At 47.9% G+C, this 14,511-nt stretch overlaps 4 protein-coding genes across 4 annotated transcripts; 2 read left to right on the top strand and 2 right to left on the bottom strand.

The window, feature by feature from the left end:
* Positions 1–134: 134 nt before the first annotated feature.
* N7509_001937 (HesB/IscA family protein) lies at positions 135–1,263 on the top strand (the record flags this gene model as incomplete). The annotated part of the gene is made up of 2 exons (XM_056626574.1): positions 135–461; positions 892–1,263. 2 exons carry the CDS (start codon positions 135–137, stop codon positions 1,261–1,263), a joined length of 699 nt encoding a protein of 232 aa, XP_056492369.1.
* Positions 1,264–1,989: 726 nt separating this feature from the next.
* N7509_001938 (putative eukaryotic translation initiation factor 3 subunit EifCl) lies at positions 1,990–3,562 on the bottom strand (the record flags this gene model as incomplete). The annotated part of the gene is made up of 3 exons (XM_056626575.1): positions 1,990–2,370; positions 2,415–3,110; positions 3,257–3,562. The coding sequence occupies 3 exons, from the start codon at positions 3,560–3,562 to the stop codon at positions 1,990–1,992; spliced, it is 1,383 nt and encodes a 460-aa protein (XP_056492370.1).
* A 1,219-nt stretch (positions 3,563–4,781) lies between these two features.
* N7509_001939 (putative C6 transcription factor) lies at positions 4,782–7,042 on the bottom strand (the record flags this gene model as incomplete). The annotated part of the gene is made up of 6 exons (XM_056626576.1): positions 6,891–7,042; positions 6,122–6,823; positions 5,920–6,071; positions 5,658–5,846; positions 5,250–5,597; positions 4,782–5,175 (listed from the first exon to the last, which is right to left on the bottom strand). The coding sequence occupies exons 1-6, from the start codon at positions 7,032–7,034 to the stop codon at positions 4,782–4,784; spliced, it is 1,929 nt and encodes a 642-aa protein (XP_056492371.1). The 5' UTR covers positions 7,035–7,042.
* Positions 7,043–12,577: 5,535 nt separating this feature from the next.
* N7509_001940 (serine/threonine protein kinase) lies at positions 12,578–14,222 on the top strand (the record flags this gene model as incomplete). The annotated part of the gene is made up of 6 exons (XM_056626577.1): positions 12,578–12,676; positions 12,749–12,918; positions 13,017–13,333; positions 13,401–13,603; positions 13,737–13,914; positions 13,981–14,222. 6 exons carry the CDS (start codon positions 12,578–12,580, stop codon positions 14,220–14,222), a joined length of 1,209 nt encoding a protein of 402 aa, XP_056492372.1.
* Positions 14,223–14,511: the final 289 nt, after the last annotated feature.

Below are 14,511 nucleotides of genomic sequence, written 5' to 3' on the forward strand. Positions count from 1 at the left end.
CGTCGCTGACCAATCGCGCCACTGCCGAACCTGACTAACGCGATATCATCGGATGGGTAGATGCGATAGACTGAACCTTTGCTGCTTCACTCCTCCATATCCCCAGCCAAGAATCTGAATACACACCGTCCAAGATGACCAGGTCACTCTTATCCCCCACAGCTATTCGCCGGCTTTCACACCAACGCGCCCGCGTCTTCTCAACGTCTCGGCCCGGCTTGCGCATCTCCGCATCCTCCGTCGGCGAAGTCGCTACTTGTCGGCAAACCACTCCAATCACTCCGGCCACTTCTCTGTACAAAAATACTGTTCCACGATCTATATCTCGATCTCCGTTCCGTCAACATGTCGCTTCTTTCTCCTCCTCGTCCGTCCGCCCGGCTACCAAAGTCATACAAAACCCGAGAACCGGAGATGATGGTGAGACGCTTATGATCGGGATTTCGCCTCGAGCTGTGGAGGTACGTTTCTACAATGGTTTTTTTTTGATTTATTTCGATTTCCCGCATCGTCTTTGCAAACAACAACCGGTCGTGTCGGTGACAGTGAGACGGGAACCGCTCTGGGCTTCATGGGGACGAACCTGCATAGCAGGCTACTGTTGGTACTTCCAGCCAAACTGGGAGAGAACACCAACGGTGGCAGCTTAGGTCTGTTCTAGTGAATAGTCTAGCACATACGACCATAGGGTGTGGAGAACAGGGCTTCCCGTCCGCTCAGCCGTACTTAAGCCACACGCCGGCAGGTTAGTAGTATGGTGGGTGACCACATGCGAATCCCTGCTGTTGTATGTTTTTGTGCCTTTTTGTGTTTTTTTTGGTGTTCTTTTTGGCGTCTTCTTTGGGAGTTTCGCTTTACTCTATTTCCATGGTCCTTGGCTAATTAGCACAGCGTCTTCGAGAAATTACCGACCCGACCACCTCTCCGTCAGCCACCAAAGAAGAAAACCCATACCACCACCTTCGCATCACCGTGACAAGTGGAGGCTGCCATGGCTTCCAGTACATGATGTCTCTCGAGTCTGAATCCAAAATTGACGCCGAAGAGGATACCATCTTTGAAGGCGACGCCGACCCTTCCGAAATATCGACTGATGCAAATGGACAAGCGAAGGTTGTGATGGACGAACCCTCACTGGAGCTTCTGTCCGGAAGCACCGTGGATTATACGACCGAGTTGATTGGTAGTCAATTCAAGATCGTGGATAACCCGCGAGCGTCAAGTAACTGTGGTTGTGGAACCAGCTTTGACGTGATGGATTAAATCTTCGAGGGTGATTGATTGTTCTTAAAAGAACATAAAGGCAAGCGGCTCATTGCTTCACTTCCTTACATGTACAGAAACGGAAGTTTGCATATTGAAATATTAGTATAGATTAATTTATTTATACCCCTCCTCTCTCATCTATCCATAAGCCACTTCAAGCTCTTTTGGGTGTTGTGTATGCATGCAAGTGTAGTAGTTTCGACTACGAACTAGTAGAATCAAGTAGCACTACGAAAGCTGTTTTTAACAGTATCGTTGGTCTATGCATTTCATCAAGTCTCTTTTTTTCTTCTACTTCACACTATACACTCATGCAGAGTGAATCACCTGCCAAAAGGCAGAAACAGCAGACCGGGCAAATGTGAGAATCGTACGCCCTCCAGAGATATCGCGATAACCCGACTTGATTTTGGATCCCTTTGCAGCCCGCCACATTGGGGACCGGGACCCATAAAACCAGAAAGATGGAAATGGAAAAGGAAATAGGGGCAGAAAAAAGCGTATAAAAAGCAGCGAGGAATTGGGGGCAATGTTATGAAAATGGAAATGAAAAACACAAGGGGAAGCGGGATAAGAATGTGAAAGAAAAAATCATCTCGAGTCATGTCCGTTCTTTTCTTGCATGTAAAGCCAATATGCTTTACTTTTTGTCCCTCTCCGAGCACCCGCAAAGCATGTCGTGGCGCAACGTTCAAACCACGGGTATCATGCATTTCGTGCTACTTAGTAGACACGAGCAAGGTTGCGCAGGTACCAGTCCACCAGGCGGCGGCCAGCCTTGGTCTCGCTGACGTGGATCAGGTCGTCTTCGAGAGCGTAGTCGAGGTCGTTGGCGATGGCGGAGTCACCCTCAAGCAGGCCACCCTCGACCCAGCGGATCTGGCGGGAACGCTGCTTGTTGACGAGCAACCAGGAGCGGAGCTGCTCGGGCTCAACCTCGAGGAAACCAGCCAGCTTCTTGAGATCCATGGTGGTGTAGAGCTTCAGGTATGAGCGAATAGTGGGGTTGAACAGGGTGTTCTTGACCTCATCCATAAAGATAGCGGTGTGGTGGTCGACGGGGTCGACGTTGACGGCAGGGTTGTCGAAGTCGGGGGAGTGGGGCTAATGAACTTAGGGCAGGAGGAGCGGAACAGCTCCTCGAAGACGGGAAGGGCCTCGGGACCGCCACGCTGCATGCGGTAGAACTGCTCGCCGTACTTCTCGCGGACGGCGGAGTGGATGGTGTCGTCCAGGCGGGTGGGGTGGAGAGCGACACAGATGGCGATCAGGGCGTACATCTGATCGTTCTTCTTGGCAATGGCGTCGTAGCCGTTACCGCCCTTCTGGAAGTTCTTCGTCCGGGAGACGTAGACCAGAATGTGGCTGAACATGCGGATGGCATCGCCGTAGCGGCGCATCATCATGTAGGAGAAACCCACGTAGTAGTAGGTGGTGAAGTGGGCGGCCATAACCCGGGCGAACATGGCCTTCTTGTTCAGCTCAATGTCGTCAAGGGTCTTGAGGGCCAAGCTGAAGTCACCGAGCAGGCAGTGCACGCGCAGCAGACCGATGATGGAGAAATAACCCAGCATCTTGTACAGCGGGCGGTTGCCGTACTCACCAGCGAAGGCAATGGGGTCCTCACCCCGCTTCATAGCTCCCAGCTGCTCGGTAATCTGAGATCGCTGAATAAGGGAGTAGAGGACGTTGAGCACGGAGTAGCAACCCCAGGTGTTGGGGTTCTCACGAAGGAGCTGAGCCTCCTCCTCGTTGGATCCAGTGCGAGCAATGCGGTTGCGGTAGCGGCAAAACGACTCGAATTGGTAGATGAATTCGTCAATAACATCCCAGGCCCAGTAGTACTATATGTATGGAAAGAGCAAATTGTTAGTTTCTTTGTTCTTCGTATGTTCGCGATGGATTTGATCGAATCCCGATGAGTGCCCAGCCACATATATCTCTTTTATCATCATCATCTTGGGTCGACGGGGCGAATTGAAAAACCTACCGAGGGGGCCTCCAGATCCACGGGGCCTTCGGAGTTCAGGATGTAGTGGAAGAGACTGCAGTAGTTGTCGTAGCTGGCGAACTTAGTCTCGAGGGTCGCTTGGTATTCCAGCGGGGTAGCAGCGGCGGTAAGCTGTGCCTGAAGGTCCTGGGCCTGAGAGCCACCGAGGGATGTTGTGCGATCCAGCTCACTCATGCCATCCTCGTAGTTGACCTGCTCGCGGTAGTCGTTGACCAGAGCCTCCTCCTCAACATCGGACTCATCGTTCAGGTTGGGGCGCGCATTGGCGCGGTCCTCGTACGACATTGTGGGCGAACGAGGTAGAATGAGGTATGAGGCGACACGGGTTGGAAATTTCCTCAAGGGACCGGGTTGGTTGGGGGGGAGGGCGGAAGGAGGAGGGTGGGGGCGTCCGGCGTTCGGGCGTGTGGGATTTGCCAAAGAAGTCGAATTTTGAGGGTTTTCGCTTGAGTGTTGTGCTTATCTTATCTGCGCATAACTGAGCCTGCTGACTAAGATTGTGCTTCCTTGTGGTTTGCCAGGGCTTGAACCTCAGTGCATACAAACGAAAAATATTCCACATTTATTTGATATTCTGTAACTGGCATCAGGTTGCACCAATCTACTATACTAGAGGAGAGAATAGACTGCTAGATTAGTGACTTACAGGGTCAGTGGGCGGATAGTTTACAGATATCTCCGAAGCTGAAATATACTACTAGTAGTTAGTGCTAATACAACAAGTTAATACCAGTAGTTACTATGAAGTATACTACTTTAAAAATCAGCTCTTGTGCACCGGAAGCCAAGTCCTTCTTCAGGCGTGATACCATGGTTTAGGGTGCATATTGTGTAGTTCGAGTCATAAAATGCTGTCATGGATAGAGGCTAGCTCCCAGTGATCAGAACTGTGAGTTCTGGGGTGATGAATAAAAACTATAGCGACAAGTACAAGGAGCATTCCTGTTATGATCAAATCCTCGACAATAAGGGCACTCAAATGTACGTGTAGATGTCCACATGCACAGCAATCGTGATTTTTCCAAGCTAAATTCTCGCGTCTTGCTTGCTCGTCGTCTGAGAGGCCCAGAAGTGCCCGGAAGTATTTGCCCAAGACTGCTGGGAGCGTGGCTAGGCGGCTCCTAGCTCCATCCGCACCTCATCCTTGCGCTGTTCTCCTGTTTTCCTCCAGGGTCTTACTCTAGTTTGGCTGACGACCAAGTTTTGATGTCTCAAGAACTATGATAATCCAGCAAAACAGACAAGAAACATGACCATATGGTAGGACCAGAAACCGGTCCTCAACGCCAACCCTGCAATGGCAGACCCCACAAGAACAAGCCCTGTCAGTCCGCATCGACCATCTTTGTCTATCGGCCTATCTTCGGAGTCTTGATGGCTACCTTATGGGATGCTCTCTCTGTTTCACAGTCCTTCCTTTCAAACCCTCGGCCTGAGTCGCCCTCCCTTCAATATCGGCACCCCACCATTATAATATCATATGTGCGTCGCCGTTTTCTGTGGCTCATTCTGAACCGTTCAGGATCGCGATGGCTTGTTTCGGCATTATAGCCGACCTGTCACTCGACAAGGATTGAATAGTTTGAATGATTACCGTGGTTGACTTGAATTTCTGGCCCATGGCAACCCCAAAACGATACAGCTCAATAAATGCGTGCTTTGCTTCGCCCAAATCTTCTAGTCGATGAACCAGAACTCGAAGTGCCCCCTGGACGGAATCGGCCAGCTGGCTTGGGATGTGCTTAATCCCATAGGACTGGCGGTGGATACGAAGACACTGTGCCATTTCCTCTACTTGATTAAACCAGGTTTCTTGCAGTTGAGCAGTCTTGCTCGATTGATAGTCCCGCTCGACCAGCATTTCTATGAGATGCATGATCACATGGACGCATTTGATGCTTCAAACATACAAGGGTCAGCCAAGGGAATGACCAAATCTTAAAAAGAGGCCTCATCAGATGTTTTTACTCACCGCAGAATCAGAATCTGTGAAATAGGCTCTTTTTCAATCTGCGACGTGCTCGGCCAAGCTGCTAGCCACTCTTGCAGCTGGTGATATGGCACCTCTGCTCTCGCCATCAAGAGATCAAAGTCTGAATTCAGCTCCTTGTCATATCGAAGCTTCTCGATATGCAGCATGATATCGGTTAATTCAGCAAGACCCTGTCTGACTTCAGGCAAGTGTGCTCGTTTCGTGGAATAGGTGATGTGGTTTGACCGCGGATAGGGTGTCCAGTCGAAATCATGATCGCCGCCGGTGTCAATTTTAGTTGCTGGTAGTGACAAAGTTGCCACCTTTTTCAACTTCATTGACATTTGCCTGCCCAGGTTGGTTACTCGCCTTCTCGTCCATGTGCTTGATTATCATCATTTCACTTACCCATTCAAGCTAGAGATGCCCCACGCCGTAATGTTGCGAACGTGTTCCATATCGGGCGTCATATCATATTTGAACATATGTTTTGAATTTGGGGCCTCGGGGAGTATCAGCAAGTCCATGTCACGCGCTAATTGAACCGCTTGCTGTAGCATCAGCCAGCCGAGATTTGCCTTCCCTTGACATGAAAGCCTGAGAAAAGTGTCAGTCTAATCAAAACAAGATAAAGGTCATTTGAACCTGTATGGTCTCACGGGGAGCATACACAGAGCACATCAGCAGGAGAGCTTGGATATTTGGCAACGATGGACGGCCCTCCTGGGCTTTCCACAGCCTCTCTGCCTCTGCGAGAAATACCTCTCCGCGAAAACATTCATTCGCCGTATGGAGATAATTCTCAGGGCTGTCACAATGGGCCTTTGGGGTGTTAATTGACACACAAAATTTGGGGACGATATAACTCATACGCTTGCCATTGCTAGAAGACTGTTGACGAGAAGGGGCGTGCAAAATTCCGATTCGACGTCTCTGCTCTTCATGTGTTCGACGAATATTCCTTGGTCCAAGAACTGTGCACATGGATGATCCCATGTGAAATATAGAGATACCAGAACCGACACCATGTTGTCATCACTGGTTACCTTCGTCCACGGTTTTGCCGGTACTTCATACAATGGAATATTGCAGAGACTTTCCAACGAGATTCGTGCAAAAGGGTCAAATGTGCCTCCAGGCACCTCGATATGATGGTCTATTTTCGGTGATGTAGATACCACGGAGATTTCTGAGGGTCGCCGAGCTTTGGCCCCAAAATTCTCGCACATCGGTGATTCTAACACTTGCTCACCATCTTCTGAGTTGGATAGCTGACTTGCATTTGATAGGCTTGCCGAGTCCGCAAAATTTGTGACTGGACAACCAACGGCAAATGCAATATCACGCATGGAGCCATTGCCTTTTATGACTCCAACGACCTCTCCGATCTTATCTGGTGTTGCGAACCGAACTGTTGACAGCAATGATTCTAATAGATCACGAACGTCGGAGAGCTCCTGAATGGTTCGCTTCACTGCAACTTTACGCCTCAAATCACGACTTGGGTCGAAGTGGCAATCATTCTCGGAATTAGCGCTGACGCAGGCCTTGCACGGGGACGGGGGTCCGGAACACTATATCAAGAGGGCAAATATTAGCCATGGACTTTCAAGTTGTGCCACCACCCGACGGCCAACTTACCTTTCGCTTTGCTGTCTTGCATGCTAGGCAAGCCGTGGAGTTCTTCTTCGGCCGGTTGACGGCCATCGATGCCTGTATGGGGAGTATACGCGGCGGCCCTGGGGCCAGAGGAAGAAACGGTTTGCTCTTATCCTGGTGTCCCATCTTCGAATCTGGCGGATGAAGCCGTTCATGGATCAGGGGGTTCCAGGATCAGCCTTTACCAAAAAGAAATTGAGGGTATGATACCGGAATCTTGATCTCCTGAGACTGATGCAGGTGAAAAATTAGCAGCGTGTCTCAGTCGCCCGTGAATGCAGAAAAGGAGGACACCAACTTTCCACAAATTTGCACCACGTTATGATTCGACGATGCTCAGATATCCGTTACGACAAAATTCTTTTCGTGTACCGCAGCTATAACGTTCGTTAGAGTAGGAAGAGGGTCATTTCGTGGGATTGTAGGTCGCGGGTCGTCGGTCGTCTCGGCTCGTCCACTGCCTTGGGTGCTTTTTGCGTTCGAAAGTTGGGGGTCTATGGGGGCAATTGTGGCTCAGAGGATGTCAAGATGAAGAAATTCAGCGGCTGAGGACTTGGGGACTTGCGCTTCCAGCAAACAAGCGACCATCTGCAACCGTCGGTAACTGTCACACAACCAGGGTGGCCTGGTAGTCCAGGATTGAACCTCAATGTGATTGGAAGGACAAAAAAGCCAGCGCCACGCAAGTCTGGCACCGTTGACGACTTACAATTGGCCTGGATAGAAAGGACTAGTGCCCATCAAGATGAGACTAGCCCGAAATCCGGTTTGCGTAAGATTCGTTGTCAAAAACCCGAAACACCATGCGGAACGTGACGCCAAAAGGCGAGGTGGAGAGACCGCACATACCGCTAAACAAGGGCCGTGAGATCTTCAACAAAGAAAGTAATGGCCCGGGCTCGTTTTGGTGGAATGGACCCACGCGGAAGCTCTTTCACTCTTACCGCGCCCCACGATATCTGTACTTAATCATGGAAGACTTTCCTCGAATTTTTATTTGATGAACTCAGACCAATCAATGGATCTTGCTATCGGCATGGACCGCAAAGTACGAGAAGGCAAGCTGAATTATACCCAAGATACCTGCATAGTTGCGTCTTTTTCTACATAGAATCATGTTTGCCTTTCAACCTGACACACTACCTGGCTTATAGTACGGGCAGGATAAGGATTTGCAGCCTCGCATATCTTTGAATCCTCCCCAATCCACCGGGTCACCTATGGTTCAGCGTCTGATCATTCGAGCTATGCTACCCACCAGAGATGGTACTGTAGGCAGGCGTAAAACCCCCACGTTTAACCGGGATTAGGTATGAGGACTCTGATATTACTTCTCCGATGATTGGAATACGTAGAGCCGTGGCTCATGCTGAAATCGCTCAGCTGCGGATTGACACGGCCACCCGCTTTTACATCATTTTCCATATTACCCCAGAGTCCCAAAACCGGGCATTTAAGCACTTTTCCTATTACGAATAAAAAATCTACTATATGAAGGTTTTTTACTGTCTACTCATTGGATCTGGGTATTATTTCCAGCTGATCACGTCGGAGGGGCCAATATTCCCGGCGAGTTGGTTGACGGGAACCGACCACGAGTCGCAACGCTACACCAAGGTAGCACACAAGGCAAACAGCATATTACTATACCAAGTACGCTGTATAACTCTAGTATCTGGATTAGAGAGATAGGAACTGTGGCCTGGTCCCTCGGTACTCTTCTCCAGGGCAATTCGCCCCATCTAGTCAAATACTAGTACTGTGTTCTTGGCCCCAAATCCCTGATCAGCAGGGCTTACAGGTCCGATCGACATCCCCGCAACCGATGTTCATTACACCTGTTTCTGCCCCCCCTTGAACCTTGGCATGATTTGTGTCCATTCCGCTTCAATCCTTGTCCATTGGGTGGCTCATATCCGTCCAATGAGATGTGTGCGTCACTCGCCCCACCCCTTTTGATTTATCATCTTCTTTACTCTGTAGATGCACCATTTATTTTATCGCATTTCTGTTATACAGCTATACAGCCATGCCTCCTTGATCAGGGGTAGCTAGTCTATGACTCTGTGGCGAAAAATTTCCCTGAAACCTACGTACATCATGATAGGGCGTTCGACACACTCGGCAGCTTGGCGGGTCATCTTTCCGCTGGATCTTAAGCACGGAGTACATTCAGATACATGCGATGCATTCGACTAGTCTAGCGCACTTGGCAACTAAATCCGACCCCTGCGATTTGTAGAATTTGAAGATGGCTCGGACCCGTTATTGACAGTGGGGACTTTCAAGGCGTACCTTAGCGGAATTTATGCCCGGCGGTCTGTATGTACATCCAGCCAGATATTCGAGCCTTCAAGTTGATGGCGAACGGGGACCCTGAATGAATCTTGTACATACTACTTGGTAAAGTAGATCTTTCCACAGTTAGATCCTGGATTGACATCATGGCCCATCTCACCTGAAATCCGGAAATAACAGCCGGCTAGCCAGCGGGCAGCTTATTGGTGTGTTCGCCACCCTGCCTGCCGACATGCGTCTCCTCGGCGACATGCATATACTCGTACATTGTATGTAGCCAAAATTATTTCCATCGTACTTCTGTTTCTCGAGCTCTCTTACTGGAGGGTGAAAATCTCAAGAGATTTTCTTGTCTTTTGACTTTTCGGTTCTTTTTTCCGCCAGGCTACAGTCCCTAGGGCCTAAACAATTGACCCCGCCAAATGCAGCGCAAAGAACTATTCTCAATCTTAGCGCGCTACCTAATCTTAACATGACGATTTAGCCATGCATTTCCAGACAAGTCATTAAGTGCCGCCGATATATGCGTCGCCCAGGATGAAACCCGCAGGGCAGAAATCGCATCGTATGCGATGTACTCCGTACATCTAAGTACGGATACTGAGCAGTGCACCAACACTAGCTGATCGTCCCGTTCTAATTGGAACTGTACGCGATATGAAGCCAGGTAGGAATTGAGTAGCAGGCTGCCAAAAATAGAGACAGGTCGCGTCAACGCCGCGAATACATTCTCCTCGCATCCTATTTCCGTTGCAAGATTTTCGGATTGGGCGGGCTCACCTAAATCGATTTTTACCGCCCATTCTGGAACTTTGTTATTGGTGGAAGGAGTACTTACTTTGGTGGCTGGTCTGGTTCGCAGGGACGACGCTAGTAAATCGAATCCTGTAAACGTTATCTTGGTACAGCCTTGCGCCCGGCCAAATTCGGCCTCGGCTGTTGGCTGATTCTTGAGGTACGAAAATAATTTGCTTTTTTTCTTTGTCTTGCGTTTAGTAATCGGGACTTGAGTACGGATTACTGTGGGCTTCTATGCGTGCATTTTCAAAGCGCAGAGTACTTTTACCAGAAATGATCCTAGATTTCCAGCTTCGCAGTTTACTTCTGTCTTCGTAACTGTGACACTTGCCTAACGGCACCTACATGAGACGTGAAACCAACTACTGGTGTATATATACTATTATCAGTATGCATTACTACCAAATATTGGCGCTACGTGCTTGAGTTAGACTCTAGCTCATGAACCTAACGAACTTTTATGATTGCGACGACCGCTTACCAAATTTTGTGACCCCTAAGCTGAGCGTAAGTCTACATCTCAAATCATAAATTCGGGACTCGGGAGGCAGGTAATTGTCAACTTCAAAGCTTTGAAACGTTAGTGTAAATAAATAATGTACGTGAATCGGCGAAGGTACCGAGTACAGAAAGTCGCCGAGATAACTCAAAACAGAAACCAAAAACCAACTCAAAATTCTTCTGGTGAGCCCACAAAGATCTCCCTCATACTTCCAAAAAGTGAAAGCACATATTCTCAGCCAGCTACCTGAACGGCGTAGCAAATGCCAGGACTAGGACTGTATGCGCTGGTATAGCTGTATGCACTTTTATAGCTATAGGCAGTGTCATAACTGTGGGTATTGCTGTGACTATGAGAATTGCTGCGACTGTGTGCATTGACAGGACTGAGTGCATTATCAGGACTGTTTGCATTGTACCAATTATCCCCTGCAAATTTTGTGACATCTCCATTCGGATAAACATGGCAGGTTATCGTACGATCATCTCCATAAATTGTGACACTCACGATTTCAGCTAAATCTTGAGGATTGTGATGAGATCTGTGAGCTTTATCGCCTCCTCTATGACTGATATCAGTTAGCGATACGTGAACTAATAAGCGTAGTGTGAAGCCTTTGTTCGAACTTACTTTATGCAATATCGGCTGCCAACTAATTGGCCATATGTCTGCAAAAAAGCCTTTGTTAGATGATAACTTTTAAAGGCTAGCGCGAAGTTTCAAGGAAATATCTCTTCAGCCTTTCCATTTTTTCTAACAAGCGACAAAATCGCATTTCTGTGTTCCTCAGGGACCTCGCCAATAGGTAGACCTTTGCGATGAATATTCCGTTGAGATATCGGCCGGGATGTTATATTGTTGTACGATCCGATTTCACCGTTCGTTGAATGAGATCGGTTACTTCTGACAAAGCGTTGAGACACAACACTATATCTTTTTGTCCCATCAGACCGAGCTGGTGTTACAAAATTGCGGTCTTGGCTGTTCAGACCTGACTCAAAGCCTCTGGTGGAGCGTGAAGCTCCCCGGAAAGGCTGGGTTTTAGCTCGACCGGAAGTATGAGTTGACCGTGAAGACGCCGCCTCTTTATTGTCTTCCCTGGGATTGTTAAGTGTAGAAATATGTGTCCTTTTCTCCCGAGTGGAAGACGGTTGGGAGGGATTGGGAGCTGTATCTCTCGAGCCTGATCCAGGGTCTTTGGTGGACTTCAGCTCTGACGGCGCTCCCTCGGCACGCTTGTTTTCAGCTGAGACAGAGGTATGGGTTGCCAATATAGGAGCCCACTGTCCTTTACTTGTAGTTATCCCTTCAACAATATCCGCGTAACTATGCACTTGACTCAAGGGGCTTGACTTGTGAACCTCCGGTTTTGAGTAGCAAGTGAACCTCGAATTAGCACGCCCCGACATATCTGGATTTTGATTCATTGTGTATACCAAGCAATAAAATTAATGGGCTAATTTGCTTTTCCCATTCAAGGTCAAAATTTGGATGATAATGTAACGGTTGCCAGTGGAAGTTTTAGTCTGGGTTCATTTGATACTTGTATGGAGTGGTCATTATATAACATTTCACCCTGGAATTTCATGCTGTAGTACAATTTCATTCTGCGACACGCTTGTAGGAATATGATACAAGAAGAGTCTTTCTGGGATACCTGAATAAAGGTCGCCTTTGGTTAGAAATAGACTGTCGAGAAGTTGAAACGAATATCCTTGTACTTTATTCGTCAGGTGTAAGAAAATAGAAATTGTACGAAAGAACTTGTAAAATTCTTTGTAATCCCCCCCTTCAAACCAGCATATGGGGCTATTTCACCTTGTCTTTACGCACAAAGAGTCTGAGATGCCGAGAAGCGCCACTCTAATCTGGGTAACTCCCTAGTTTCTTTGCTTCTTTGTTTCTTTGAGACATACATCAGTCGATGGCTTGGTATAGGCTTGGGCACGATAGTCTTTTCACTTCATAAAAGGCACCGAGAAGAGCTTCTCTATTGATTTATCAAAATTTCCGGAAAGAGCAGCAGAACACCCTCGAAAAATTCGACTCACCTTGCACCTCCTCCGTTGCCATGTTGTCTACACTTAGCTGGCTGAGGGGTCGACTTTGGAACACCCTTTTATCTCCCACCATTTCTTCATTCTGGGGAATATTGGATAATCTGGATGTCGTCAGTTCATTTCTTGCGAATACTGGACCCATCTCGCGCTCTTTGAATGGACTTGGATACTCCCCGCGATAGCCACGGCGCGTCTTCCCAACGACCGACTTTGAACTTGTTCCAGACTCCGAAATCTTGGAAGAAGAAATGTTCGACCATTTTCATGCAGGCGACTATTACCCGGTCCGGATAGGCGATGTTTACAAAAACGGCCAGTATCAAGTAGTTGGTAAGCTTGGATTAGGTGTTTCGTCCACAGCTTGGCTTGCTGCAGACTGAGTGTAAGAATACCCTCAATCCCCATATGCATAAGGTAAACTTTTATTGACCCATGCATTCAAATTTTCAGGGAACATCGATATGTGACGTTGAAGATATTTGCTCGCGGGGATGCCGGCGCATGGGAGGCTGCTGTCGCCGATCACAACAAGGACTCGGATGAGGAAGGCTTCGGCCGCGAATCTATTCGCAAGGTTTTAGACGAATTTGAATTACCCAGAGATTTCGGTCATAATTATTGCCTTGTTCAGGAGCTATTGGGTAGCTCATTGGCGGATTTTCTACGGGTATTTGGCAGGGTTAGAGAGCCGCTGGTTCAAAGTGGCATTGAGCAAATGCTCAAGGGCTTGTGCTATTTACATTTGGAATCATTCCTTATACATGCAGGTTCGACCTTCAAAGACATGAAACATAAAACATGGTGCTCAGTGATTCTAACATCTGGAACATACAGATCTCAAAGCCGATCACATCATGCAACTGGTAACCGACCCTTCTGACTTTACGAAGTTTGAATCCGCAGAATTTGATGACCCTACACCGCGCAAATTCGTGTACGGGATACCTATTTATAAGTCTCGAAAATTCGGAAAGCTCGACTTGTGGGGAGTGGCTAAGCTGTGCGACTTTGGAAATGTTATTCCGGGGAAGGCGCCAGTTTACAAGATGGCCCAGCCAGAACTACTATAGGGCCCCCGAGATACCCTATTGATATTTGGAATCTAGCTTGCCTGGTAAGAACGAGATTATTCTAATGTCGAGATATCCAGCTAAGTTTATTGATACATAGGCCTGGCATTTAATACAAGGAGAGCCTCTATTTAAGGGTCGGGAACTGGACCCCGAAACAAATTATGTTTTTCATACCAACAGATGCCATCAGGCTGAAATTGTCGAGATACTCGGCTCGCCGCCTCCCGATGTTTTAGAGAAAGGCGCTGCTAGCGAGGTATTTTTTGATGTAGATGGTAAGTCACATGCGACGGGTTCCAAGATTCCTTTCGAATCATAGACTGATTCACTTTTACCGGCAGGTAATTTCAAATTTGAGGGTGCAGATATTTTGAGACCTGTGGTAAATGAATACACAGGTGAATACGATTATCTGGGAATGGATATCAGGAAGAGGGATCTGAAATATGAATTGACTGCTCTCGAGGGAGAAAGTAAAGAGCGATTTCTGGGTTTCATGAGTCAAGCACTCACATGGGAACCTGAGAAGCGGATCTCGCTGGATGACATGTTTTTTTCACCCTTGGTTAAGAGCTTTAGATGACTTGGAGGAGGGGTATGATCTGGACGAAGATGGTAGAGTGATCGAGTGAGGGCGCAGAGTTTAAAGCCGCTATTAGAAAACAATCTTGAATGGTGCGATTACTCTTATATCAGTAGCCAAGCAAATTACTTATTAAGTAACTTGAACCGCTCTATTAATTTGGCACTGATAGTATTAGAGGCCTGGCGGGACGTGGGAAACTTGAATGCTCTATGTAAAATATGGTCTAGAGAATTTTGCCCAGAACGTGATACTTTTAGTTTTAAGCGGGGTTAAATAAAGCATGACT

Source organism: Penicillium cosmopolitanum, assembly GCF_028827165.1.
Source record: "Penicillium cosmopolitanum strain IBT 29677 chromosome Unknown utg000004l:1.0-4361866.0:1.0-4365735.0, whole genome shotgun sequence".
Lineage (NCBI taxonomy): Eukaryota > Fungi > Ascomycota > Eurotiomycetes > Eurotiales > Aspergillaceae > Penicillium > Penicillium cosmopolitanum.